We start from the raw sequence: 27817 nt of genomic DNA on the forward strand, positions 1-27817 counted from the left end.
GCCTGAGCCTAAGTTATTGGCTACGGAGTGTTTCTCACACTCAGCTGCAGAATGGTGGTGTATCATTACAGTATGCAGGCATCAATTTTCATCTTTATACCCTCTGTGCCTGACCAAGCTGTCACAACTGTAACATACAGACCTGCCTCCTGATAGCTCTTTCATCATGTAAAGAAAGGGACTACTGTGCTAGGTAGTTATTTGACAGAGAACCTCAGTCCGGCTACACAAGATGGGCAAAGAAGAATTTCTTCAATGTGCTGTTGACGTTAATTCTCTTATGATTGATCTCCATGAATCTGGGTCTTTCCTGACCCACTCCTGGCCCTACTTCTAGCCCCTGCCTTTCACTTGCAGGGCTGTAGGGCACCCCTCCCAGCGTGGTTTTGTGCTGCCAGCAGGAGCAGCACTGAAATCAGATCCTGACTCAGTTTGAGGGTGGACTGCCAGGAAAAGCCACTTCCACAGTCCTGGAGCAGACAGCCCAGCAAGAAGACAATGCAGGTGTTCTCAGCAGCAGCTCTTGGCTAGCCAGAGCAGCAGGCACAGCACAACCCAGCAACACCAGCCTTGTGGATACTTGAGTAGCCACAAGTATCAATGCCTTGCTTCTGCAGCTTTGCAGCCACACCTGAGCACAGGCCCAAGCTACCAGTACAGCCCTGGGAGACTCAAGTCAAGCAGGTGGTGGCAATTCCCTGTTAAATCTGAGGAAGAAAAGCAAAACAAAACAAAAAAGTTTTCTCGGAAACTTCCAAGCAACCCAACAGGGCGAGCCACCTCCCTCTTTCCCTGTGAGAGGGCCGCATTAGTGAAAATCCACTCGTCACCACCGCCCTCCCCTCCCCTCCCCTCCCCCCCCCCCAAAAAAAAAAAAAGAAAAAAAAGCACAACACCTTAAAAGTTTAAAAATGAACTCGTTCAGCGCCTCTGCCCCCTGTATATACCCCTCAGCCCTAAACCCCCAACAGCTGTCCCTCAACCGTTTCTAACGGCCGCCCCAAGGCACGGTGAGCCCCGCCCCGCCGCCTGCCTCCCTCCTCGGTCAGCCCCCGGCGGGTCCTGATCGGCGGCGGGGAGGGCGGAGGGTGGCGGCAGGAGCCGGAGGAGCTGGCCATGTCGGGGGACAGCGGGGAAGACCTAGCGGCCTTCGTGGCGCTGCACGGCGCCGCGCTCCGCGCCTCCTGCGTCCCGGCACGCTACTGGGAGAGCTTGCGCCGCAAGCTGCGCGGCGAGGTGGGTCGGGGGTCGAGTCAGAGCAGCCGCCGCCCTTCGGGAAGCGGCCCGGCCGAGGGAGCAGAGGCGGCGGCCGCTGTAGCGGGGTCGGGAGGAGAGCCGCGCCATGCTGCTCGCGCGGCGGCGCCCATCTCAGCGCCTGCCCGCGGCGCTGGGGGTGGCTGGCACCAAGCCTGTGATGGAAGCCGCCGTGGCCGTGTTTAAGGCTGGACGTTGTCGGTGTGTTACGGTTTGAATTGCCTTGTGCCCTGGTTGGTTGGTTTTTCACTAATTTTCCCATCCTTCCACGCCGGTGTTTTCAGTCGCTCGGCCGCGTGTGGAGCTGGCTTGTCCAGCACGCCCCGCACACACGTGAGTTACCCACTGCAGGTGGAGGTGGGCAAAGGGCTGTGTCCCAGGAGCCACCGTGGCTAGCTGCTTCTCTCGTGTGTTCACTCTGCTCTGTGTGTTCCTGGTGTAGGTCAGAGCTGCCCAGCCCTTCTGAAGAGCAGGGACAGCAGGGAGAAGGTTTTGGCTGGGGTTAAACCACTCCCAGCAGCACGAGGTTTGTGTTGCACAGCATTGTGGGGCAGCTGTAGAGCGTGGCTTTTTGTCAGGATAAATTTTGGGGAAGCTGTCAGTCCTTGTAAGCTTGTCACCACCCAAAGATGCATCCATGTAAATCTGCAGACCTCTCTTGAGGAGGACTCCCTCCTGCTGTAGTCCTACTCAGGCACACCATCACTTTGCAAGGGCTGGTCTGTTTCAGCTGAAGCTGACACCAGGAGGAGTCTGTGAAGTAAAGAGGCTCTGTACACCAGCACAGAGAGTCTCTTTTCCCCCTGTTTGTTATCTGGAGTATCTGGAGTAGTGGGAGAGCTGTGGGGGGTCTGGAGGAGTCTGCCTGGAGAGGGAAATAAGGGTGAGGTGATCTTGCAGTCATAGAGGAAGAAAAAGCACTGATGAGAACTTCAGGGTATGGGGAGAACAGTGTGGGTGGGATACAGGGGGGCACCACCAGCAGAAGTGGGATGGTGTGAGAAGTTTGGACATAAAGTGCAGGACAGTGGGCAAGGAGAGGAGGCTGTGGCTTAATACACTCATACAAGTAGACTAACTTCTCATTACTTGGATGCTTTTCTTCCCCATCTCAGCTTTAAAGCTGGCATGGGAGGGATGCATAGAAAGACACGATACAGCACAGTCAGTCAGGAAGATTTGAGTGTGTTCCTGGCTTTCTGACTGTTGTGTCTCCCTCTATTAAGAGGGATATATGTGTCTCACAGAGAACATAAATCTACATAAACTCAAGCGTGTGCTCAGTCACAAACTTCCTGTAATATTATACCTCTCTCAGCAAGGATGTGTACAAGTGACTTGGAGCAGGGAATATGCACTGCCCTATTTAAACAGAAGGGTAAGAGAAGAGACATACTGGAACAGGATGAAGTAGAAGGCAATATAAAACTAGTAAAGAAACCCAAAATTGCAGGCTTTTGCACTACCATATGCCAGTATTAGAAAGCTAAACACAGTTGACAAACTGGATCACTGATTGTGCTGTGATGCAGCGCAGGCTTAAGGTTTGTGTCCTGTGGCTGAAATCCGTGTGTGTTGTTGGGGGGCCATGGAATTTTGAAGGGGAAGAGTAGAATGAGGAAAACCACAGGCAAAAGGATATGGAGAATACTGGGACATCCTGAGAAAACTGCATTGAGGAATGCAGTAGACTGGGATGAGCTCTTGAGGAGGTAGATACAGAGTTGTGATATGTTATGACTGGAGCAGCAGCAGTAAAGACAGCAGAGGAGGTGAAGGGAAAAGATTAAAGTGTTTTGGGGCTTTAGGTGAAAAGTAACTGGGGAAAAGAAATCAGTGAAATGTTAAGCATAGTATTAGCTCTCTTGCTAATACTTACATAGTATTAGCTCTCTTGCTAATTCCTCCCACCTTCTTGTGTGAAGGTGGGAGGAATTCTTCATCTGTCTTAACCTGTTGCAAAGTCTTTCTAGTACAGAACTTGGAAAACTTGCATTCATAACACAGATAATATCATCTTACATACCTCCAGAACCCAGCCCAGGCAGCTGTTTTACAACCCACATGTGCTTTGACGTACAGCACCCTCCTTCCTAGCTATATGCTAATGCATAGAGAAGTGGAGGGTTTTTTCATTTTCCCTCATCTGCTGGAGCAGGTTTCCTTCTGAGAGCATTGTGTAACTGCAAATTAAACTGTTCATCCAAAACATGGTGTGTCTCCTAGAGCAAGAAACCTGCTTTTATTTGTTTCTTTATGTAGTATTAACATGCAGTACCTCTGGGAAGCAAACTTATCTGGGTTTCTGGTGCAAACCTGCAAGTGTAACAACTTACGCTCAAATTCTATTTCCAATATAGCGGTTGTTTTCTATTTTACTGGAGAAATCTCATGTATTTTGGTTAGCAATACATGCTTCTGTGGCCTGCATAAGTCTGGGAAACAGTGTTTGCATCTAATTTTATATGTGATCTCTTCCTTTTCTCTTCAAGTTGTATGTGAAGTGGCAGGCTCCTGCGCATTGCGGCAAGTTTTTTGTGGCCTTGAGAAGTTACTGTCAAAGGACTCCTTAGAGTTTTTTGTCAAAGTTTGAAATGAAGGCTTCTAATTGATTGTGCTGCATTCCTTCTAACAATTAATGCTATTAAACATGCTGTTGCTCACCAGGCTACCATGGCCTTTGCAGCAGTTTGCAGTGTGCCTGAAAGGAATTTGCTGAAGATGCCTGTGCTTTCTAATTTTGTCATGGCATGTGTCTGCTTTGTTTCACATTGTCTGGTTCACTAGGTTTGTTAGGTTGGAACTGCATCTGAATAGGGAGAGGCAGGGATTTTGCCCAAGCATGTCTTGCTTGCAAATAGCTGTGCCACCAAAATGTATTGCTACCCCTTTGCTCTTGTCTTGTAGAAATATTACTTAATGGTAGAGTACTTTGTGTGAGTTCTCCCTGTTCTGCTTCAAGCAAAAGGTTATGCTTTTCAAATCAGTGGTGGGACCTCACACCGCTGATTTTTGTCTTGAACAGTTTAAGATTCCCTTTAAGAGAGCTGCTGAGTTGGCAGAATGACAGGATTGACTTTTTTTTTTTTTTTAGCATAATTCTGCTGAAAATTAAAAAAAAAAAATTAAAAAGGTATTAAAAGTGGAATTTCTGCTAAGCCATTACGCTTTTTGCTAAATAAAACTGATGCAGTATTGGAGGGAGAGATCAGATCAAGACATTGGCTCAGAGGGTCTGGAGTCTCTTAGTTCCCAAGCACTGAGTTGGTATTTCATGAAACATGCAGCCAACAACTTCCTTGTTATTAGTATTCACTGTGGGTGCGTGGTATATGGGTGGAGGCTACTCTGGGAGCCAGCAGCAGGCTGGCGCCACATCCCTGTGCTGCCAAGATCCTAGTGACAAAACCTTGTGTACAAGAAGCATAGAGGCCCACCATGTAGCAGGTGTCAAGTGGACTCCAGTGAATTTCACTTGTGGATTTAATTTCCTACCAATGCCAGTTGTCTAGCTGCTGTTTCTCCTGCCAGCTAATGAGCTCCATGGGGAAAGCTCTTGATCTAGCAGCAGGAGCAGCAAAGAATCACTTGGTGGGGGGGAGTGGCATGTCTGTGCCCTGATGTGCTCTTTGGCTGCCTGCCATGGGCAGGGATTAGTGCTCATGCAGAGAGCTGGCTCTGGAGGCTAGCCCAGCTGGGAGCCAACCTGATGGATGTCAACTGTGATCACTGCTGGCAGCCACCCACTGAAGGATGCCACGTGTTGCTGGGACCTGCCTGTGGTTAAATCAGCTTGGAGTGCCTGGGAGTCATACAGGCAATCAAACAGGGACTTCAAGAAATGTTGGTGGCTGTTGGTGTAACAGCAAGAGGTCGTAATATTGCTTGCTATTGAGTAATAACCTTTTCTAGCAAAACTGGAAAGCTAGGAGTAAATTAGAATTGGTAGCTAGTTTGATGCTTGTTGAAGTGAGTGATGCTAAGTTAGCTATTAATTTCTTAATAGTTGTAATTTTAGTCTCCAGTGAGATGGTTGCAAAATAATTTTATTATATATAATAATTCTTTTTAAAAGTACGTTTGGAGTTAGCCAATGCATTGTTGGCATCTTTTTCCACCCCTCATACCAAAGGAAAATACTAGCCCTTGATCCTCACAAGTTGCGGGAACTTCTTCAGCTTGGGTGCTGTAACTTGACATCTGAAGTAGGTGTCATTTCCTTGCTGCTCTCCTTGGGCAGCTATCTGCTTTATCTAAGTGGCTTTGCTTTACAAACATAGGGTTGAATTCTTCACCATACAGCTGGGGTTTAGCAGAGTTTATCATCTTGGAGGAACACTGTTGAAAGAAAGAAATAAAAGCTTGTTGCTACCTCTGGGATTTTCCAGCTAATAAGTTGTCAATGTCTAGAAGTAATGACTTGAAATAACGATGCATTAGGGACTTACCCAGGCTTGACATATTAAACCAGTACCTCTAGAGGTTATGTTTCTAGGTCTTTCACCTTCCCAGTTACCTTCTAATGAGGTTACATGGAGAATGTGCTATTAGGAGGTCTGATGCCTCTTTAAAAATTATGTGTAAAAGGCCTAATGATTTGTCTGCTCCTGTCTAGTTACGTAGTTACGTAGTACAACTGACTTAGCAAAATAATTCCCTTTAAAAGGATTTGAAAAAGCTTCTGAGACTTTATACCAGTTTCTTCTTAAAATTACATGTCTTTTCTTTTTTGAAATCAGAAAAGTTGTAAGCAGCATCTTGGTTCTGCAAAAGGTATACAATCACACCATTTGGCAAGATTTGTGACAGAAAGAAAACTTGTGTAGTGGCCTACTCAACTTATGTAGGTTTTTAATCAAGTTATTACATCTAAAGTGGCAAAGAATGCAAACCCCTTTTAGCATATTGGTGGAGGTAACTGTATAGACTTTAACTTGCAGCAGTATAAGGAGTCTTTCAACTCATCCAGAGGTGAGTGAGCATATGCAGTTCCCTGAGTATGGAAAGAAGAGGAGGAAACACATTAACGTGTCATAACTGGTTTAGAACTTGATTGGTGAAACCTTTTTCTTTTTCAGGGGTCCTAATATACTCAGTGTGGTTCTGGAGCCTGGGTAACTCCTGGCTCTGTTGGGCATTACGTGCCATAATATGGAACTACTTTTGCAGGAATTAAATTGCTTATTTTAGCTAAGTTTAACAAAAATACTCAGTCCTCATTTTCTGAAAAGTCTGAGGAATTAAAGTTATGGACAATCTGCCACTGTTAGGCAGAGAAACTTCCCAACAACTAACTCCATTACTCTACTAAAATGTGCAAGAATGAGTGCTGTAGTCCATCTATCTGTTAAAAATGCAATAAATGACAGGTTACAGGTGAAATTTGTGTACAAGTGCCTTTCAGTACTGCATTGTGCATTTCATGGTAGTGCCCCAACTAAATGTTTGATACTCTGCATTTTCGATCTCAGGTGTTTGATGCTGGTGACTACTTTGGGATAATGCAAGTAGAAGAGGTAGATGAGGAAGAAGAGGGTGAAAACATGGAAGAAGAATTGAAAACGAAACCAAATCCTGGAAATGAGCCTTGTTTCAAAGTTATTGTAACAAATGAGAATGGGCTTCAAGCATCCAATCCTGATAGGTGAGTAGTGATTTCAGAACTGGAAAACTGGTCTTTGGTCTTTGAGTGGTCTTAAACCCTAAACATTTGGAAATCTTTTTTTCACTATGAAACATAACTGCTTGTTTCAGGAAAGGTAAATAATCTCCATGCTGTGAAGCCTACCTTGTAAAGAGTACCTCTCATAATTTAGTGTTAAATTATGAGTTAAGAGTTTCCTCTTTAAATTATGCAGGAAGATGCTTATAAATCAGTTTTATTAAACAGAGAAAATAGAGTAAAGGCAACCTTAATGAGTTCTGTAGGAACTTTGTATCTGCATGTGTGCCCTTGGAAGAACACTGAAGAAATAACTGTATCCTCCACAAATCTCAAGCTAAGGTTATACTGAGTAACTTCAGTAATGATACATGGCCTATTGAATTACATTTTAGCCAACTGAAAGAAATTTAAGTATGATCATGTGATTGCATCCTATGCATACATACATAATTGAATGCATCAAGTTACTGTTGGTTTTCTTCAGAATCAGCTTATCTGTCATGAACATGACATTAGCATGCATCTGTAAAATTAGAAAAGTTGTATAAGATGTTGTAACACTCATTTAATTTCAGATGTAGAGGAGGTTATCTGTCATACATTAATAAAAAATGAAATTAAGTCTAAACTCTGCTGGAGGTCCAAACATAATCATGTTCAGCTATATATTTAAAAAAAAAATTGCTAGACTCTTCATACTTCCTAGGTTTGGGAGTTTTAGACTTCGTATGTTTACCTAAATTTAGCCTTGGTGAATTAAAAAAACAACTTAGAGCATAGGCATCTGCCTTCACGTGCCTGCTGTATCTGAAGTCTTCGCCTAAAAATGAGAACACATGTAAATTATAAAATTCAAAAGAGCTCATATGATACTCTTGGGCTTCCTTGTAGCATTCAGACATCTGTTTGCTAGCTGAGACTTGAACTAAATTTCCACAGAGCATGACCTTAGCATTCTCTGGAGTCTTTAATTTTAAAATTAAAGGATGTTTCTTCATTATCTTGAAACTGAGATACAAGAACTGTTCAAGGATACTCAGCATACTTGATAGTTGACATGTTTTTAACTTACTGAAAATTGGGGAGGGGGGTTAGCAAGTAGAATTGAGATTTTTCTCTGGTGTGATTCAACTAAGAGGATATAACCAACATGTGGAGAAGCTTCTGTTTAAATGACTAGGCTTTTGCTGTAAAATCATGCAGCTTACACAAGGAATAAACTTGTCAAGGAGAGGCATACCAGTTATGTATGGTTTTGATTTAGTTGGTAATTCTTTTAAACAATGCTTTTTTTTTTCTAGGGGGGGAAAAAAATTCCAAAAAGAAACAATCAAAGACTGTAAAACTGTATTATTTTTGAACTAGCCTACTATATAGGCTTCTAATGATCACAACTTTCCACATAGTTTTAAAGAATTCATGGCTAGCAAGGTCTTTGAATACTTTTGCAAAACACTGTATTTACCTTCTTCAGGCAAGAATATCAGGTTGATGTAGTGGAATTAATAATGGTCAAAAAGAGTAAGTCTTGTGTTCCAGGATATTAAGAAGAGCTGGGCTAACAAACTGAATATCCTGTTCCGTGTTTGCTCCTTATTTTCATAGAATTGCTAACTAATGTACAATAAACTTTCTAGAACAAAAGCAATGTGTAAGTTACTACAGGGAAGTTGTTCTTAACCTGTAATGTCACGATGTGTACTCAGAGAGTTACTTTAGGACTAACAGAATACTTAGTTATCAAACTGTCTATAAGGACCTGTAGCTCTTATTCACAGAAGAAAAAAAAAAAGGCCATTTGCATTTAAAAATATACTGTTGTAATGCTACCAAAATTTTCTTTAAGCATTTTCCTCATCGACCATGCTTGGACATACCGTATTGAACACGCCCGCCAGCAGCTGCTTCACGTACCTGGTTTACTTCACAGAATGGCAAATCTCATGGGCATCATCTTTCATGGAGAGATCCCAGATGAGGGCAGTATTGAGCAAGTGTTGCAGGAAATGTGGAAGTACAATCAGACCTACCAGCTTTCTCAAGGAGTGAGTCTCTAAAGCCTAGTTGGGATGCTAAAAAGCTCTGCATAATTGTGAGTGAAGACATTCTGGTCTAGGGGATTGTTGTGATAGCTTTCTTTTTTTTAATCATTTAAAAAGCAGATTTGAGCAGTACATCTCAGTCTTTCTACCCTGCGTCATTGTTTCCCATATTGTCATGAGAGACTTATGGGTCAGGTGAAGTTATCTGTGTTACCACACTTTCCTGGAAGACAGTTAATTCTACCTATAGTTGAACATGGCTTCTGATTTCCTTTCTGGCACTGAACTCTTTGAGCAGCTTAAGTCTAATCCCCATGCCTCTATTTCTGTATCTGTGAAAGGTTGACTGTAGTGTTAACAATCAATTTAATGCTTATTCATTCATTCTGGGTTTTATCATAAGTGTTGGAGGTAGGAATGTTTTGATGCAACCTCCAGTCTCACAGCTAGCTGTGGTAGCATGGGGCAGCTCTGCTCTATTTTATTGCCATGGCTGTGGACTTCAAACTCCTCCTTGTAGCAAACTCCTCTAGTAGAAAGTGAAGGAAAAGTAACTATATGAGAAAAACAGTATTCTGCTGCTTTAACTCCCTGAAATGACTTGTTTGATACAGGGGAAGTTGGTCTGGTAAGCAAGATATGCTTTCATAAGAAAGAGGATGGTACTGTGCCATTGAGTTGGGAACTGGCTTGCCAAGCTTTCACAGTGCCTGGATTCTAAACTGCCTTAGTCTCAGATTTGCAGAGATGGGAATGTTAGTCTGTACTTAGCACCTGCTCACAATCTTGAGTAGAGTAGGAAACAGAGAAATGGTGTAGAGAGTACTGCCAGTGCTTTCTGTCTTGCAGTGCTTTGCTTTTCTAACAATTGCTATGTGCAGAATGTCTCATTCTGTTTAATTGTTCAGACTGCAGAGGAGAAGGTTCCTGTCTGGTACATTATGGATGAATTTGGATCACGCATTCAGCATTCGGATCAGCCTAGCTTTGCAACAGCACCGCTATTTTATATGCCTCAACAAATTGCTTACACTGTTCTCTGGCCCTTGAGAGATCTTGAAACTGGTGGTAAGCATGTGTCTGTTGAGTCCATTTGTTTTTTAATGTCCACAACAGAAGTTATGCAATATTCTTATAAATAATTGAGCACTTAACAGCACAATAGGTACTTCAAGACTAAAATGACTCCATATTTCTAAAGCTATCAAATTTCAAAGTTCTATCTGATATTTCCAGCAACATAATTTGTGATGTCTACCTCCTACCAGTCCTTTATCCATCAAATAATGTTCGTGTTTTATTGACAGAGCACTTAAATCTTGCATCACTGCCTTAGTGAAACTACTGCTTCACGCATCCAAAAGTTTAAGAAAACTTCTTTGTTTGTGTTTGTATCTCTGAGTCAGTCAAGCACTTGAAGTGGAGAAATGCCAAATCAACTTTGTGCCTCTATCCTTAGTTGGAGGCCACCTTATGCCCCTATCATGTAGAGGGTGTGATTATGTTCAGCTGTGTGATTAAACTGTTACGTCAGCTAATTTGGGATTAATTTCCATATCCCAGGTAATGTACTCTTAATATAATTCTTTAAATGCAAAATTAAATATAATTATAAAATTTGTGGTATTATTAACTGTTCATCTGTCGTGTGTTGAGGTATGAGGAGGATTTTAAGTGGAGAATGGAAGGCTACTCCTCAAAGACTCCTTGTTTTGCTGCAGATGAGGTGACTCGTGATTATGCTTATGGGGAAACAGATCGCTTGATCAGGAAGTGTGTTTTGTTACCATGGGTACCTGCTGAGGTATTGGATGTCAACTGTTTTACCCCAGAGCCATCGGATGAGCATTACCAGGTATGAGTTTAACAAATTTCATCTTTTATACCTTTAAAGAGACAGTGTCTAAAAAACTTTCGAGAGTTCTGTTTCTTTTTAGGCTAGAAGATTAATTCAGAATTTAGGTACTAACTAAAAAAATAAATAAATAAAGCATAGTGAGACAAGAAGTATCTTGCATGTAATAAGCAATTTTTCAAAACTGAAGCAAATCAAATGGCTTATAATGTTACTGCATTATTGCCTGGTATTTTTAATGTAAGCACAGTGCAAGGCATTGCCTAATAGGCTTACCCACTGGCTCTGTTATTATAGCACTTCTGGTCAGTCTTGAATTATAGAAAGATTCATTTTGGTATGCTAGGAGTGGTTATACTTTTCAGCCTGGTATTCAATGAATATGGTTCAGAATCACTAAATATTGGAGTAGCGACAACATAGTATATTACTTTTCCTAATGTATATGGAGAATGCAGCATACTGTTCTGTGGTACATAGCAGCTATACAGCAGTGTTATTGCTAGTCTTGACCCCCTTTCTGCTGTCACACATGTACCAGTTGCAGTTATTGACTCGTTTTTCTCTTTGGATACTGAGAAAGAAACGGGTTTATATTGTGAATCATCCATGTAAATGTGAGATTTTGATGACTTTTGGTATAAAGCCTTGTAGTTACACCTGTGCAGTGTCAAGTGAAAAGTATACATGTAAACAATCTTCTCCATGTCCTTGTAAGAAATTTGATGCACCTGTTATAATGTACTGATCTAATCTGTTTTGAGCTCTCCTTTCTACCAAGGGTTTGTGATATTTTTAAGAATATGAAATAAATGGTGCTTGGAATCTCCTTTTCATGAACCAAGCTTGCACGAGAATCTTTTTTAAGAAGGCAGAAGTGCAATTCCTGATGCATACAAGGATGCTGTACTGGCTGCTAACAGTGTTCAAAGTGCAGCTTCTCAAGATGGATCTGTGCCCTATACACTGCCTGCTGCTTTTGATGGAGGAAGGGCAGAAAATGTTGGATCCAGTTTGTTATTAACTAGGCAAAAATGAAGTTAAGCTGCTTCTGTCAAGTAAAGGTATACACTCAGAACAGCTAGGCTGTTTTGTAACCCATGTCAGATTAATTGGTTGGGATTTTGCACTTTTTGGAAGCAGGATAGATGTAAATACTTTGTATTTACAGATGAGGAACAATTGACTTGTGGAAAATGGGCTCTACAGTCAGTAAGATTGTAAAGTAGGTATGTTTATTCAGCACTGGGCAGCACGGGGGGTAGTCCCGCCAAAGTCGTGCCTGCCTGACACGGCAACTTGCCTTGGTTATATTCAGTAAAGAGTTACATATGCATGAAGTCTCACAATATGCCTATATGCCTATATAGGTATATACCTGTTATATGCCTATAACAGGTATTCATAACCTGTCTCCGCTTTGCATTAAAATTAGTTCCAAGGAGTCGTTTCCATAAGCTCCTCCCATCTGCGCTTGTGCAGTGTCACCTGGTGGTGGTTGTCAGGGGTCGTGGGGATGAAGATTGACTCTTCCTCATCAGCGCTAGTTGACCTCTTGTCTTTGCACAGACTCAGTTGCTCCTTGGCTCTTGTCCATCTGCAGGACCAGTTTCTACCAGTTTCTTAAGATAGGCTCACACTCTTATTAGGAGACTGACCTTGGTAAGGGGCCTAAGGCTTCTTGCTTTAGTTAATTCGCACAATACACCATACTTAGCAAAGGCACTAAGTAGCATCCTATTTTAATGCCATCAGCGCTTTATCACTACTTGATAAGATTCTCCTAACTCTCTCTCTCACAATGCTCACATAATTCTGGCCCTGTAGATGTTCTCTTGGCAAAAGAGATAAGGCAGTCTTCTGTGTGTGTTTTTTAATTCTGTTTTGGGATGATCAGTGCAGGCTAAAGAGCTGTGTGACAGATGAGCGACATCTTCCTTTCCCATCCCACCTTGAAAGCATCTCTTCAAAGCATAATTTTATCTTTGTTTGTGTCTCTGCCTCTCAGCTATTGAGATGACAAAGTGTTTATGCTAGAACCATACAACAGAGCTCTTTTACTGTAGAATTTTTTAGCTGTAGATTATAATCTTAATATGATGACAGACTAGTGAAGAATAATTTGGTGCACACTCTTAGTTGCCTTGTCTTCACATAAGCAGAGCTATCTGCACAAAAATTTGCAGACTATGTCAGTGTTAATAAGTGAGACAACAATTTTGCAAGGAGATTTAACTGTGTGAAGATCTTTATGTAGGTCATACTGTTTCACAATGACACTTGCTGCTACCTCTGTACAGTTTTTGCAACTGGGAATGTTTCACTCCCATGTACAAATAATTACTTGTTAAATTATCTATGTTGTTTTTTTCAACAGGCATGCTACTTTTCTGGTTCTCATTTTTCTTTAGATAGAATCATAGACTCAGAATGGTTTGGGTTGGAAAGGACCTTTAAAGATGATCTAGTGCCCATGAAATCTGAAAAGTTTCAATCTTTATAGAAGAATCAGAGAATTATAGCAATATTGCAGATTAACTTTCACCTGGTTTTTGTCCTATTACCAAATTCTGTTCTTCAACACAGACCACAGAGTCTGTTACTTAAATGGTACTATGAGTAGTATGATTGGGCAATGATCGCAGAAAGCAGAGTCAAGTAGACATTTTCTCACAAAGTGTCTGGGATGGAAGAAATACCTCTTGGGAGAGTATTTGCTGTTCTGCAGTGGTTCCCTAATTTGAATTTCAGGATAGATGTTAATGTTCTGTTCTGAGAATTTTAGTCTTCTCTTAAAAGTACAGGCTTCTTTCTTTATCTTAGGTGACTCCATGAGTTATTCTGTGTTTGTACTGTCCAGTCTATTTTTAGAAGATCTCTGATCAGGATTTGCTTTTATTTATACTTTCCTGTTAAATAGGATTATATTCTCTGTAACAGCCTTAAAGGTAGAGTGGAATGTCCGTGGCTGGACAGACGTTTCAGCACTGCAGCTTGCATGGTCAGCCTGTGGCAGCCAGAACTCAAAGAGCTGTTGCAGAACAACAGCTACTTGGGTTTCTTCCATTGCACTTGTCCCATCCCAGAGTTTTTGTAAGCAACTTCCTACATCAGGATAGTAGCAGTGATTAAAATGTGTTTTTTTCATCAGAGCTGTAAAAAGCAGAGTGAGATGCATGCTTACTGTTGAAGATTGCAAAAAGCCTTCTGTTCAGTTTTACAGAAGCAGAACTTCCAGCTTTCTGTGCCTTTTTTTTTTTTTCAGTTATCTGTAATAAAACATACCTAAATGGTCAGTCTTCCTTCCATTCCCTTGGAATTACAGTAACTTTCTTTTAGTGTGTGTGACTGTGTGGTTTGGTGTTTTGTTTAATGCTTAAAAGCAGAAATTTCTCAGGGTGCTTGGATAGCGTTGATAAGCCCTGGTCTTAAAGCCATACCTCTTGTTCCTTCTTTATCATTAGCCTCTTACTCTGATTTCTTTCTGCCTCTGTTCTTGTACTGACTCTTTTTCTGGTCATTACATGACATAATACTCTTCTCAAAATGCGACTTTGGAGTTCTCTTGAAGCAGACAGGAGACTAAGTAAGCCATGTAGATGGACTGTAATTTTTACTGTGGCTACAAATGCACGTGCACACTTGTATTTTAATATTTATATGAGGATAAGGAATTACAGAAAATTATCCTTAAAGGTTTGTAATTTGAAAGAAATTCAGTAGGCTTTTGCTAATAATAATAAAAAAAAATGGATAAACACTTAATCGTGTAGAATATTTTACCTGTAGTTTTTCTTTAAAGACTGTGTTAATTATTTTTCAATCACTCCTATAAACTCGATTATGCACACGTTAAAATTCATTTTGGTTTAAGTTGCTGTTCAAAGTTGCTGATTATTGTGATGTTTGATCCAAGACTGCCCACTTACTGTAATTCATATTAACTTTTTTTTAGGCAATTTTAGCAGAAAACAAGGAGAAACTGCCTATAGCAATAAACCCACCAGTTTATGACAAAGACAAAGTTTTCAAGTACGTATCTGCAAACAAAATGCTTTCTTGCCAAGGTTAAGTATAATAACTGCAGTGTACTCAAGTAGATCAGCCTTTCTAGCTTTGAGCAACAGAGGCAAGTACCCATTTACCATTCTGACTTACGGGTTCTTCTTCTTAGACTCTTTGGGGTAAATGGATTGTCACTTACAGAATTTCTGGGGGGGGGGGGGGGGGGGAGGAAAAAAAACTAATTTTTATTAAAGTGCCACCTTCTGGGCAAAATAAAAGTTGCAAAATGTTTTCTTTAATGTTTGTTTATACTAAGGAGTATTAAGTATATAAGAGACTAAAGACTTCTGCTGCAGTATAGCATGTGACTGTGGTGCAGGTGCTTTTCTTTGTGTTAATATAACAGACTAATTCCACACCTTCTGATGAGATTGTTAAACAGGAACCATGTCAAAGCCTGTTATGCTTAAAATTGTGTATGTGCTGTAGTAGTGTATGGTATGAAATTACGTCAGAAGAAAGCTGGAAGAACATTGTACAGATAAAGAATTTCAAAGGGTTGTGAGCAAAAAAACCAGTTGCACTGACTAGACTGCATTATTACTGGTTTTATCCTAGAAAGACATATTACATAGTATGTGCTGTGTGTTTTGCTCCATAGTATTGCTGTCTGACACTGGGATCCAAGTCCTTGCTTGAAGAATTTTTGCATAAGGAATAAAAGTAGGTTAAAACATGGTTGGCAGATACACTTATACCTCAGCTTTATGTGTTTAAGGGATTTGTTACTCACTAGATTAACTTTACTTGAGTTGTACTACTGAAAACTTTGTCCTGTTAGGTTGAGAGGCATTTCTTACCTTGCTCAGTGATAGTCTCAGTTTCATTATGCAATTGAGATCTGACTACCAGACTTGAGGATAAGAAGCTATTTTTTCATCCAGATTGCTTACCTCTATTTCAGGTAATGAAGATCCAGGCATACATTCTAATAAAGATAGAGAAAAACAGTGGGGTTGCTGAGAAGTGTCAGCTCTTCACTGCTACATCTTTCTCTTGTATCTTGTATGATGTTAAACATTAACATCAAGGAGGCAAGGAAGGAAACACATGCCAGATCCCTCCTGCTCTGTTTCTGAGAAATGTTGTCAACAGCTTGTCCATGCACTAATATGGAGCTTCCATTCCTCTTCCTTACCCAGCTGCTGTCTGAAGAGGAGAAAAAAAGAACAGCTTGGCCTCAATAGGAGGCCAGAAGGTTATTCTTGTGTTTTTTGAATTTCATCTACTAAACTTCCTCCAGGAGCAGGGTGGTATGTCAGAGTCCAGATGTTCTAGCAGGAGTTGCAGTCCTGCAGTGCATTCAGAGAACTAACGTTTTTGAGGATGTCACCACAGACAGGCAGATGGGGACGTGAGAAGCTCAGTAGATGTGTATAGGCCATATTTTTCTCAAATATATGCCTTAATACTAGATGTACTCAAGTCCCTAAAGGAATCTGACTTATCACCGAGTGATAGGTGTTGACAGAGAAATGCATTTATTTTATATAGTGTTTGTATGAAAGCTTAAGTCTTGAAATTAGGTCTTCTGCCTTCCAGAGCCTTTGACTGTCCTAAGACTTTTTATGTTAATAGTATTGTATGTAGAATGCATTGAGTGATTTAAAAACTTTGAGTGGAATGGCCCTCTAATCTTAACCTCAACAAGCAACTATAATGCGTACCTCAAATAACTTACTTTGGTGGCCTTCTTGCTCATAGGGTAAGCAAGTCTTAAGATACTATAATTCTGGCATATGAATTTCTTCACAAGAATTCAAGATGAAGAAAGCAGACTTTTTATTGCTAATGTGAGTAGTACTTCTGAAGTACTGTGTATAGCTGTAAGCTATTTAAAAAGTCTTTCTAATAGTAACTATGTATTATTGAATATACCACAGTCTTCTGTGTGTCTGTAAAAGCAGCTCATTGTTATAGTGAGAAATTTAAAGAGAGGTAACGATTTTGTTTAAGATGTTCTTTGCTCTCAATAGTTATCCAGGAAGAAAAAGATTACAATAATTTGTAAAGAGCATGCTGTTCAGAGTGCAGGTCACTAGTTGTACTTGTGTGGTGTAAACCTTGAAAAACGTTTAAGTGAACTAACACTGGAAGGAAGTGTATTTTTGTGCAAGACAAGGTGACCTGCCTCTCAACTGAACATCATGCTCTTTCTGCTGAGAAGAGTAGCTGTTCAGTGCCCAGCCAGTAATGGGAATTTGTTACTAAATTATGTATTTGGAAATGTGAAATAAGACCAATGCAGAGGGAGGAGGAAAACAAAAACAATGACTTAAAAAAAAAAAAAACAAACAGAAAATCCCTTCCTCAAAAAAAAAAAAAAACACACCTGACTGATTAAATGACACCTGCGGAGTGATGTTCAATACAGATTTATTGGAGTTATGCGGATGCTGCCTGATTTTCCAGGCTTCATTTTGTGCTGTCAAAGGCCAAATGCCTTGTCCTCAGGCCTTTGTTACAGCGCTATATTTCTCATACCATCACCTCTTTATGACTTGAGTAAAGGGTTTTGCTCTGGAGGTTATGTTTTTGTTTGGTCTTAACCAATGATTAATCAGTTTTAATGCCTTAGGCTATGTTTGGTTCAGCCTTATGGTTGCCCTACTTGGAAATTTGTTGCAAGAGCCACTGACTGATGAACCAGAGGTTTCAAAGGTGTTTTCTGTAGTTGCAATTGGAGAGAAAGGAAGATTCCCTACTGACTTTATTTCAATCATTTATCTCTCTATATTTATTTATTTATTTTATTTTTATGTATTTATTTTATTTTAAATAAATAAAATAAAACTTGACCTGTTAGTGCATCCAAAAATCTCGGGTAGCTCATGCAAAGGAGTCCTACCTGAGCCTCCTCATAGCTTCAAAGTACCACTAATTCCAAACCACTGTTTCACTTTCTTCCTGGGAAAGGCAACTGTAGCTGGACTGTTTTTGCATATAACTAACTAAACAACTGTACAGCCTCAGCCCAACCCTAGCCATGGTTCTACTCCAAATATATACCATTTATATATGCAAGCTTTACCCAGCCACATTGGTATACTCATTCTGAAAAGCAAACTACTTGGTTGAGTTACTTCTACCCCCTTTTCCTCAGCTAGAGACCAGATGCTGCTCACACAGCCTGGAGTGGAAGTGACTTCCTGAGTCACTTCCTGAAGTGAGTCCTGAGGACAAGCATTCCAGCACTCTACCACCAAAAAAAAAAACTTGACAAAATATTTCCATATCATACTCAAAGGGCTTAATCACAGGAAAGAAAAATAAACTAATGCTGGTCCCAGTTTTTCAATGATTCTAACAAGCAGAATAGGTCTGCTATATAGGTCTGATGATCCTCTTGCCACTAAGAGCTATAAGCTACATTTAGGTCTAGCTACATGGGGCTGCTGTTATTGTGGGATGATATTGTGTATTATAGGGTATGCTTACAGGGGACTGATCTGGGACTGTATGAGCAACTTGATTTCTACTTTTTCATAGAATGATTTGGGTTGGAAGGAACATTAAAGATCATCTAACTCCAACCTACCTGCTGTGGGCAGGGACACCTTCCACTAGACCAGGTTGTATGTATTGCTCTATTTGTTGAGGATATGGGATTCTACAAGACTTTGTTACAGCGTTGTAAGGCCTTTTACCTTCAGGTCCCTGCTTTGAATCCCATTTACTTCAGCAAGGACTACAAGTTGCTCCAAAACAGTAGATATTTGGTTAGCATGCATGTGAGATGAGTTTGGTGGAACATGCTCTGGGTCCTTTAATAAATTTGGTGTTGTACTTTTCTCAGCTGTGCTGATCTACAAGGAGAAGCCAAATACTGCAGGAAGGAATGCTATTAGGGCTATATGAAGTTACTGACTTCACTGAGCTGCAGTAGTAGGGAAAGAAAGATGATTTCTTTCAATGAGAATGCCAGGGCTGACTCTCCTCATTTGCAGTGAATGTATTTCTCTTAATTTTAGGCTCCAGTGTAAATAGTATAACGGACGTAATATATCACACGTGAAGTTATGCAAAACATTTGTGGGAATAAACAAAGCATCTTAAGTGCTGTTTTTTGGAGAATGTTTCCCACTATGACTGGGCTATTTCAGCAGTTCATTCAGAGAGATCTTTCTCGGGGGAACTTATCTTCCAATCAGTTAGTAGTAGAAGTGGAGAGGAAAGTTACACATCTGATGAGAACAAGTTTGGAGAGGAGGAAGAATATAGTGGTTCCTCAAGACAAAAAGTTAGTGCTTCTCTATCAGAGACTTAGTCGCTAGTTTCAGTTGCTGTTTTCATGGAAGCTGTAAGACTTAAACTTGTTGAGATTTTGGTCTCAAAACACCTTTTTCTAATCTTTCTCATTCTAATTTTTTTTTCTGTGGGTTGAGAGCTTCTCACAGATAACATGTTGGTAACGCATAACTCTTGTAGGAAGCCAAGCTTAAAAAAAAAATCTTTTCAAGCTGTTTAGTTTCAGAAATGAACCTGATATTCTTCTTCATATCCCTTTTTCTTCTAGGGTTTTCACAGACATTCAGCAAGTCCTCAACAGCCTGACACATCCCCGCTTTGTGTTCACAGACAATGAGGGAGAAGCAGACGTCCTCTACAACTTCTCACACTTCAAGGATTACAGGTTGCAATTATTTCCCTGATAACACAAATTGTTTTGTTGCTTTTTTTTTTTTTTTTTTTTTTTTTTTTTTTTTTTTAGGAAAAAAAAATCTGTTCCCAAAGGACTTCCTGACCCTTCCCCTCTCCCCCAAAACTTCTGTTTTGTAGGAAGCTGAGTGAGGAACGACCTGAAGTAATGCTGAATCAATTCCCATGTGAGAACCTCCTGACTGTGAAAGACTGCCTGGCATCCATATCTAGACGAGCTGGAGGACCAGATGGGCCAAGATGGTTGCCTCGTACTTTTAATCTCCAAACAGAATTGCCACAGTTCATCTGTTACTTTCAGCAACGTGAAAGAAGGTGGTTCATGTTTCTGCTTCCTTACATTTAGTGCTTTCTTGATCCTGCTTTCTCCAAAGACCAGCATCATACATACTAGGGTTTGCAAACTGTTGCACCACCATGAGTTTGCTCTTCTTGCATTTATGTTTAGGTAAATTTTATGTGGAAAGTTGAAACTTCTTAGTTACCTACTGTAAGAGTAGGTAAGCAATGTGTTTCTGAAACAAAACAAAATCTTGTCATGATTCTAACAGCAGATTTTTACCTGTTTCTTTTTTAACTTTTTTTTTGACTCAAGTCTTAAGTATCCAGAGGATCAGAATGTATTTGCAACCAATGTGTTTTTTTTTTTTTTTTTTTTTTTTTTAAGGGAACCAGTACAAGTTGTTCTTGCACTGAAGTGAAAAATGTTTAGGGTTAAAGTAGTTCAGTTCTGTATGGATGTGAAAGTAAAAATGAGTTTTAATATTAGCATAAAGAAGTTGTGGAGCTTTAGAATTTTGAATTCGTGTTCTTTCTGCTGCTGCAGCTCCCTTGGGGCCTTAATAGGGAAGCTAAGATTCTCTTTTATTAAGAGAGAGCATTTGGTACTTCTAGTGGAATAATTTCTTAAGCTTGTCAGGAGGTCTAATGCCTGTCATGAAGTGTTCTGACTGAAAAGTTGCTTCCTTGGTGGCTCTTGTTTACAGTGTTAGCTGCCAGGAATTTGGCCATTCTTTGATCTGGGGATTCTGTTCTTGACTAGCATAACCAGGAGAGTGCATTCCTTCCATGTGTCCTTAGTCTGTGGTGTTTTACACTCCTTTTTAATATCAAGAATTGAGCATGAATGCAGTATATACTTAAGGGTGAGGGAAGGAGGAGATAGTGTTTTGTGTGAAACTTCCTGGCTTAAGTTAACGCTGCTAACTTCAGCTCAGTTTGTGCTGTTTATCATAAAGCCCAAGCAGTTTCTTGGGATGCTTTCATTTATTAATTGAGGAAAGACATCACGTGTCACCCTGCCCTTACTCAAAAAGATACGTCAAATAAAGACCAACATATTACCTGTTGTTCTTGAGGATATTTCATGAAATACTGCCCCCTTGAGGTGACTGGGTATTCAAAAGTGAGAGATGGTGGTATGTTCTTGTTTTTTTTGAAATATGAATTGCTGAGATTTTCTGACTTCTTCCTGAAGGGGAGAATTGTGATGTCATTTAATGTGAATTATTTGGATGTGCTATTAGGGAATCAACTTAAACTTGCGTGCATATGTTCCAGAACAGTCAGACTCCTGGCAGAGTGATGTCTGCACCATGACCTCTGTGTCATCATGGTGATGCTGTCCTGTTGGTGAGGTGGTGTTCTCTTTGGAAGAATATCAGAAAATCTCACAAAAGAAAATCAGCAGTGAGAAGATGCTAGTCCGTAACTGAAAAGATCAGCAAAAGCTACCACTACCTTTTCTCTCCTTTGCCTAAGACCACTGCTCCTAGCTGTCAGTCAAAAGTCCTTAGATCCTTGCACTGTAGTGCACAGATTCATGAAGTATTTAGACAGAAGAGTACATAGATCAGTTCAAGTGGATGTTGAGACAGATAAATGAGGTGGATGCTTATAGGCTTTGGCTTTCTGTCTCTCACAGAGGAGAAGACAATCACTGGATATGCAAACCATGGAACTTGGCCAGAAGCCTGGACACCCACATCACCAACAGCCTTAACAATATCATCAGGCATAGGGAAAGCAGCCCAAAGGTTAGAGATCATGAATAAGATAAGATCTTTGAATAAGATTTAAAGGTAATAGCTGAAAAAATTGTTAAAAGAGGCGGTTGAAGAATACAAGGAAAGAAATGTATTTTCAAAATTCTTATGTTGGCTATAGGTGTACTACTTGAATCAATTCAGAATTAATTATTCAAATCAATGTCTTTTGTTGCAGTGATGAAGACACTTCCATTTGCCCCAAAGAAGCTGGTATTTTCTTCTTTAAAAATAAAATATGCCCTGACAGTAATGGATGTTCCAGCATGTTACTATTTTAATGCTAATCCTCAGACTAAATTGAACACACATTAACTATAGTTAGCATTGGTCATGAATTTTGGAACGTGATTGTTTCTGCACCTGTTGATCACTATTGTTGATCCACAGCTCTGCTTGGCAGCATAGAGCACTCTTTGCCAACAATATAAGAAGCTCTGTTACTTGTCTAGGGATTCCGCAATATGCGGTCATAATGTCAGACTGTCACCGAAGCTTTATTTCTGGTGAAGTGTATTTTCTGGAATAAAGAAGTGCATTAAGTGCTTCATACTTCTATTTCAAAACAATAAGGTCACCAATACTACAAATACAATTATTTTTGTGACTTTTTTCCTCAGAAACAAGTACATTCTGGCCTTCCAGCTTCCCTATCGTAGTTCTAGAGTTCTGATAAAACACACTTATTTGCACAACAATATGATGTATTCATGCATGCTTCTAAAGAAATGCGTATAAGGATATCTTCAGTCTTCAAGATCCAGAGACGCTTCAGCTCAATTATATTTACTGTGTTTTTGGTTTCTTGTAGGTAGTGTGCAAATATATTGAAAATCCAGTCTTGTTTCACCGAGAAGAGGTGGGGATGGTTAAATTTGACGTCCGTTATGTTGTATTGCTGCGGTCCATAAAACCACTCAAGCTATATATCTATGATGTATTTTGGCTGCGCTTTTCAAATCGGTAATTAAATTCTCCATGTTAGATTAAAGGGACTTTAAATTAAATCTGATACCTTGGAAACTAAAGAATTGATTTATTCCTTAGGGCATTTTCTCTTGATGACCTGGATGACTATGAGAAGCATTTCACAGTCATGAATTATGCACCTGGTGTAACATTAAAGCAGGTAAGCAAACAGTCCAGAAGATTCTGCTTTTTGTTGTTACAAAACCTTCCAGTGCCTACTTCTGTGGATATTTCCAAATACCTTATTTCACATCCACTTAAGCTAGCAGTCAGTGTCGGAAGTATCCTAATTGAGCATTTTCCTAGGTGTTTTTTTACCCTCTGGACCCCTAAAAATCTATGGTAGATAATACAAACCTACATCCTTGAGTATAACCCACATTGATAGAGATTGGTAAAAGACTTTAGTATAACCTTTTATATAGAGACACTAGAATATGAAAGGGTTTTAAGAACTATAGAATTCCCTAGTTCTCTATCTGAGTTTGTGCGAATGGCAAAAAAAAAATAAAATTAAAAAAAATTAGGTTTTCTGGTTTTGTGTTATCTCATTGTTCAGTCATTCCCAACCAAAGCAATATAGAATGTTGCTAAACTGTTTTAGGTACATTGTGAAGAATTTATTCCTCTGTTTGAAAAACAGTATCCCGAATATCCATGGACAACAGTACAAGTAAGTCAGCAATTCATCTTTGTTGTGTAAACATTTGTGAATCCTTTTTTATTTAGTAAACTAGCTTTTCCAAAAGTTAGCTTTTCCCTTACAAAACATAGTCTATCAGCTTCACAAAGGACAGTAAATGTTAACCTTTATTTTAGAAACATTTTCTAACTTAGACTAATTCAGCCTAAAATATTTTATTGTTAGCATTTGAAAATTTTATTTCATAGTCACACTGAGAATTCTGTGTACTGGACTTGTTAATCAGGACTGGCTTTATTATTACCAGGATCCTGGGAGAAAGATCTTTTTTTCTTGTGAGTTTAATCTCTTTTTGAAGAAAGATGCCAATTATCTAAACCCATGTTTGTGAAGATGTTAGTATTGGAATTCCCTTCTTTACCCATGGTTGTGAAGATTTAGTACTAGAATTCTCTTCCTTTTTGCATGCAGAGCATGAAGTGTGTTGCAATTAACAGCTGTTGCTTATTGTGACTCTGTTAAAGTTTTCAAAGCTTTTAGTACCCTTTGTTTCTCTAGGTTATTAACTCTGAATCTGAAAAGCTGAAACCATGAAGTATTCAGGCTCTTGCTTCCTTTGTTCTAAGGAAGCCCCTTCATGACATAAGGGGCTGTCAAAACAAGTACGAAATTAATCCTCTAAATCAGTTAACTGACATCATGGGTTTTGACCTACCTATCCTAAACAGAGCTTCAGATCTAAAGATCTCCCTGTAAATTTTCACGTTAACTTGCTGTGCAGTGCACAGTGAATAATTTATTCACAAAAAAAATTATTCACAAAAGTGAATAAATTACAAACCTGTGGGTTGATTTGCATAAAAATAATTTACATTGGTATTACCTAGAACCTCATATCCAACTAAAGTTATTCAGATTATGACAGGTTTTGCAGTGTTAGGTTTGAAGTAGCCTGGAAGAGACCGCTAGGAGCGAAAGAGGGAGATTAAAGAAAAAGATGCTTCAGACTACCCAGAGGAGTGCTTTGTGCAGAACATGAAGTATTACTGGGGAGACTTAGATTAGAGGTTAGGAGAAAATTCTTCACTCAGAGGGTGGTGAGGCACTGGAACAGGTTGCCCAGAGAAGCTGTGGATGTCCCATCCCAGGAGGTGTTCAAGGCCAGGTTGGATGGGGCTTTGGGCAACCTGGTCTGGTGGGAGGTGCCCTTGCCCATAGCAGGGGCATTGGATCCAGATGGTCTTTACGGTCCCATCCAACCCAAGCCATTCTATTACTCTATCTGTTTGCAGAATGAATGATTCACTGCAAGATAGACTCCATGCTAAAAATCATACCTGTATGTTCTTGTTTTATTACAGTTCCACATTGGCTGATGGTTTCTGGAAATACCAGTGCAGTGTACACAGTGTGAGTGTGTATACACACAACACTGTTTTTAGATGCAGGTGTAAGTGGGTAGAAGACTTCTTTGCAGAACAAAACAAAGCTAGAATACAAACAGGCAAGAAAAAAATAATTTCAGAACTGTACTGATGGTGTTCATAGAACTCTCCTGGCTTCTCTCTCTGCCTTTGTCTATGTGAAAGTGTAATAGTGTATATAATGCCTGAAAAGGAGGTTAATTCTAATACTAAATGCGCTGTTATTAGGATTTGTTGTAGTTATTTTCTCCCAGAAAAAAGGTCATAAATGTCTATCAGGTTCTTCATACTTCCATTGTGTTGGTCTTTGTCTAAATGTTTTGAAGTCAATGCTGTGCAGTTTTGTCTGTTGGCTAGTGTAATTAAAAGTTTTTATTACCTTTATGGAACTTCACTTCTCATTCTGAGACCTTTTTCTGTCATTAGGCAAATATTTTTAAGGCATTTGCTGAGTTGTTTGAAGTTGCTTCAGCTAAACCTGCACCTCTTGGCATCTGTGATTATCCATCATCAAGAGCAATATATGCCATTGACTTAATGCTTAAATGGGACACGAGCAGAGATGGTGAGAAGTTCACTTTTTGAATGTTGAGTTATTTGTGAACCTTGTCAGAAACTTGTTTCTTCTATCTGAATTGTGACTGTTTTTTAAGCAGTGTGAGCTGTGTGCTCTGTGCCTCCCACTGACATCAAAGCATATCTGAAGCTGCAGGTTTATGGTGTTAGAAGCTGCTGCACTGGTTAACTGTAATAATGGGGAAGTTGCTAACTCTGCTGAATCCATACCTTCCTTGTGCCCCTGCTACTTCCATTCTCTGGGTTTGTTTTTTCTTGAATGCAGCTGTACTGCAGTCTAGTCCCTCTGGCAGTGACAAGTTTTCTTTTCCATTTATTATGGAAGAATGCCTAAAATAAGTCTGTATGAAATCCTTAGAGACATCTTCCTGTCTTCACCAAGAGGGTCGTCAGCACTGGAACAGGCCCCCCAGGGCAGTGGTCACAGCTCTGAGCTTGCTGTAGTTCAAGAAGAGTTTGGACAACGCTCTCAGACATAGGGTCCAGTTTTGGGTTGGTCCTGTGGAGCCAGAAGTTGGACTCCATGATCCTTGTTGGTCCCTTCCAACTTGGGATATTTTATGATTCTGTGAACACAAAATTGACTGCCAGGGAGTATTAAAGAGAACTGAATTTCCAGGACACAGGCAGAGAAGAGTCTTTCCTGTTCAGATCAGGTGGAGCAAGGGTTTAAATTTGGGTCTGTTCAATCTGTGTTGAACGCTCTCTCCGTTGAATGGTTACTTGTCCAAGAGCCCTTTTAAATGGGAAAGGCAAAGAACCCAACAGTATCACTAATTCTGGGAAAGGGACTGTGGTCCTTCTACGGACCAACCTGACATTACAGCCATGTCTGAACACAAGCTGTGTAAGGCCGTAGCCTTTGGAAGCTGGGGGCATGGGTGCCAAAGTCACAGCAGTGATGCTGTTAGCAGCCTATGGACAGATGGACAGGTTGCTGCTGTGCTGAGCAAAGCATGGCTTACCTACACAGCAGAAGGTTGTACCCTCACTTATGATTTCAGCACCAGACAGGAAGTAGAATTCTTTTTCTCTTTGCACAGAATGCATTAGATTCCCAACTCTCTGAACTGCACTGATTAAGTTGTAAGAGAAAATTAAACTTCCCACTTTCCTCCTAGGAGCTGAAATGACAAGGCAGGTGGGAATGGCTGGAGGGTAAAGCAACAGGACTGTGAAGAGATCCCATTATGTTGCTGCGTATTCATCCTAAGTGAGGCATTGGATTAGCACAGTGATTGCAGAATCCATTGGGTAACTGTCCTCTGGATAACTATGGTGTAACAGGGTTTTCTTACAAAAACAAATAAATAAAAAAAAGCAAAACAAGAAGCTCAAACCCACTGAAACAAAAGGCCCTGACATTTTGTGTCATAAAAGATGCTTTTTTCTAGCCATTTCCTGTAGTTTCTGTCTTAACAACAGGTGATGATTCAGGAACTCTTTATAGCTTGTATTAAAAGGCAATGTTTGTGTTCCCCTTCACAGGGAAGAGAATTATGCAGCCTCAGATCCTGGAGGTGAACTTTAATCCTGACTGTGATAGAGCCTGCAAATATCACCCTACCTTTTTTAATGATGTCTTCAGCACCCTATTTCTGGATGAAACAAAAAACTGCAATGTGACGTGTATTGTCTAGCCACAATAGACTTGACTCTTTCCTTCACAGATATGTTTAACAGCAATATTTAAATTTCAGTTCTATGAGCTGTTGATGCAATTATTTTCCTGTATTAGTAACCCAGGAGAAAATGTCATATCAGAAGAATATGCATATACTGTTTACTGTACCAATTATTATTTTATCTGCTTTTTCCTTGATTTGCTTAATACTATAAATCACCAGTTTGTGTTGACCAAATATCTTGTTTATTGAATATGGGAGACCTCAAAATAGGACTTTAACTGGATCAGTTGACTTGTTTCTCAGGTAGCCTAATCTCTTGTTTGCTTGCTGGGAAACATTGCATAAGTTCTCTCTGTCAACATTAAAATTATAATTTACTGAATCATGTTGGAGTTTGCATATCTTCCCTAGCCACTCCTTTCTTATACAAAGATCTAAAATGTTTCACCTCACTCTGTGGACATAAACAAGTTATTTTAAAGTTGCATGTGGGAAATTCACTGAAAATCAAATATATGAAGCTTGATTGAAGAAGTGGGGAATCAGTTGAAGGTGATGAAATTGGTGAATACCTGCTGAAATCTGTGCATGAAGTTAATACTGTGTTAGTTCTGAGTTTTTTTTGATATGAATGCAAATCCTACGAAGTGAGGCAAATCTGTTAATTGTTAGGCGTCTCATTTCTGTCTTGCTAAACAAAGCTGAAGTATCTTTAAAGAGTGGGATAGACTAATTTATTTTAAATATTTTGACTAAGGACAGAAGGATGATACTTTCTTATGGGAGAATAACATGGTATTTCAGTGAAGTGAACTTACAAGGTAATGAGATGGAGTATTTGATGGCTCTTCCCATTCTTGATTTAAAAAATAAAAAAAATAAAAATAAAAAAATCGGAACTCTGTATTGCATGGTTGTCTGCCTGCCCCTTAAAGAGAAACTAGACTTGTGAGAAGGGATGAAGTCAGGAAGTGAGAGGGATGTTGTGTCTA

General features: G+C 39.9%; 2 protein-coding genes across 5 annotated transcripts in view; one reads left to right on the top strand and one right to left on the bottom strand.

Annotated features, from left to right (window-relative positions):
* Positions 1-1007: 1007 nt before the first annotated feature.
* On the top strand, positions 1008-27207 carry TTLL12 (tubulin tyrosine ligase like 12). Of its 4 annotated transcripts, XR_003494982.3 has the most exons (15): positions 1008-1236; positions 6726-6898; positions 8766-8964; positions 9870-10029; positions 10683-10816; positions 14772-14848; positions 19398-19514; positions 19661-19855; positions 21465-21576; positions 22397-22548; positions 22633-22714; positions 23159-23227; positions 25048-25186; positions 26319-26451; positions 26686-26860. XR_003494982.3 is itself a non-coding variant. In XM_027450045.3 (14 exons), exons 1-14 carry the CDS (start codon positions 1117-1119, stop codon positions 26835-26837), a joined length of 1881 nt encoding a protein of 626 aa, XP_027305846.1. In that variant the 5' UTR covers positions 1009-1116; the 3' UTR covers positions 26838-27207. The 4 variants fall into 4 exon arrangements, 3 of the variants coding, with proteins under 3 accessions (XP_038029423.1, XP_027305846.1, XP_071897834.1); XM_027450045.3 differs by lacking the exon at positions 26319-26451 and having other exon boundaries at positions 1009-1236; positions 26686-27207; XM_038173495.2 differs by lacking the exons at positions 23159-23227; positions 26319-26451 and having other exon boundaries at positions 26686-27207.
* The window catches only part of TSPO (translocator protein), a 36182-nt gene continuing 13717 nt past the window's right edge, over positions 5353-27817 (bottom strand). Inside the window, exon 5 of the mRNA XM_027450065.3 lies at positions 5353-5592. Within this exon, the coding sequence (XP_027305866.1) occupies positions 5467-5592 (126 nt within the window). The 3' untranslated portion in view covers positions 5353-5466. The remainder of the gene's footprint in view (positions 5593-27817) is intronic.

The sequence above is a fragment of the Anas platyrhynchos genome, chromosome 1, assembly GCF_047663525.1.
Source record: "Anas platyrhynchos isolate ZD024472 breed Pekin duck chromosome 1, IASCAAS_PekinDuck_T2T, whole genome shotgun sequence".
Classification (NCBI taxonomy): domain Eukaryota; kingdom Metazoa; phylum Chordata; class Aves; order Anseriformes; family Anatidae; genus Anas; species Anas platyrhynchos.

What these genes read in the sequence shown, in the direction of transcription:
- TTLL12 (XM_027450045.3), top strand. Translation starts at nt 1,117, where the DNA reads ATGTCGGGGGACAGCGGGGAAGACCTAGCGGCCTTCGTGGCGCTGCAC. An exon ending in CATCGGATGAGCATTACCAG is followed by an intron (nt 10,817 to 14,771) that starts GTATGAGTTTAA and finishes ACTTTTTTTTAG; the next exon opens with GCAATTTTAGCAGAAAACAA. An exon ending in TGGCTGCGCTTTTCAAATCG is followed by an intron (nt 22,549 to 22,632) that starts GTAATTAAATTC and finishes TTTATTCCTTAG; the next exon opens with GGCATTTTCTCTTGATGACC.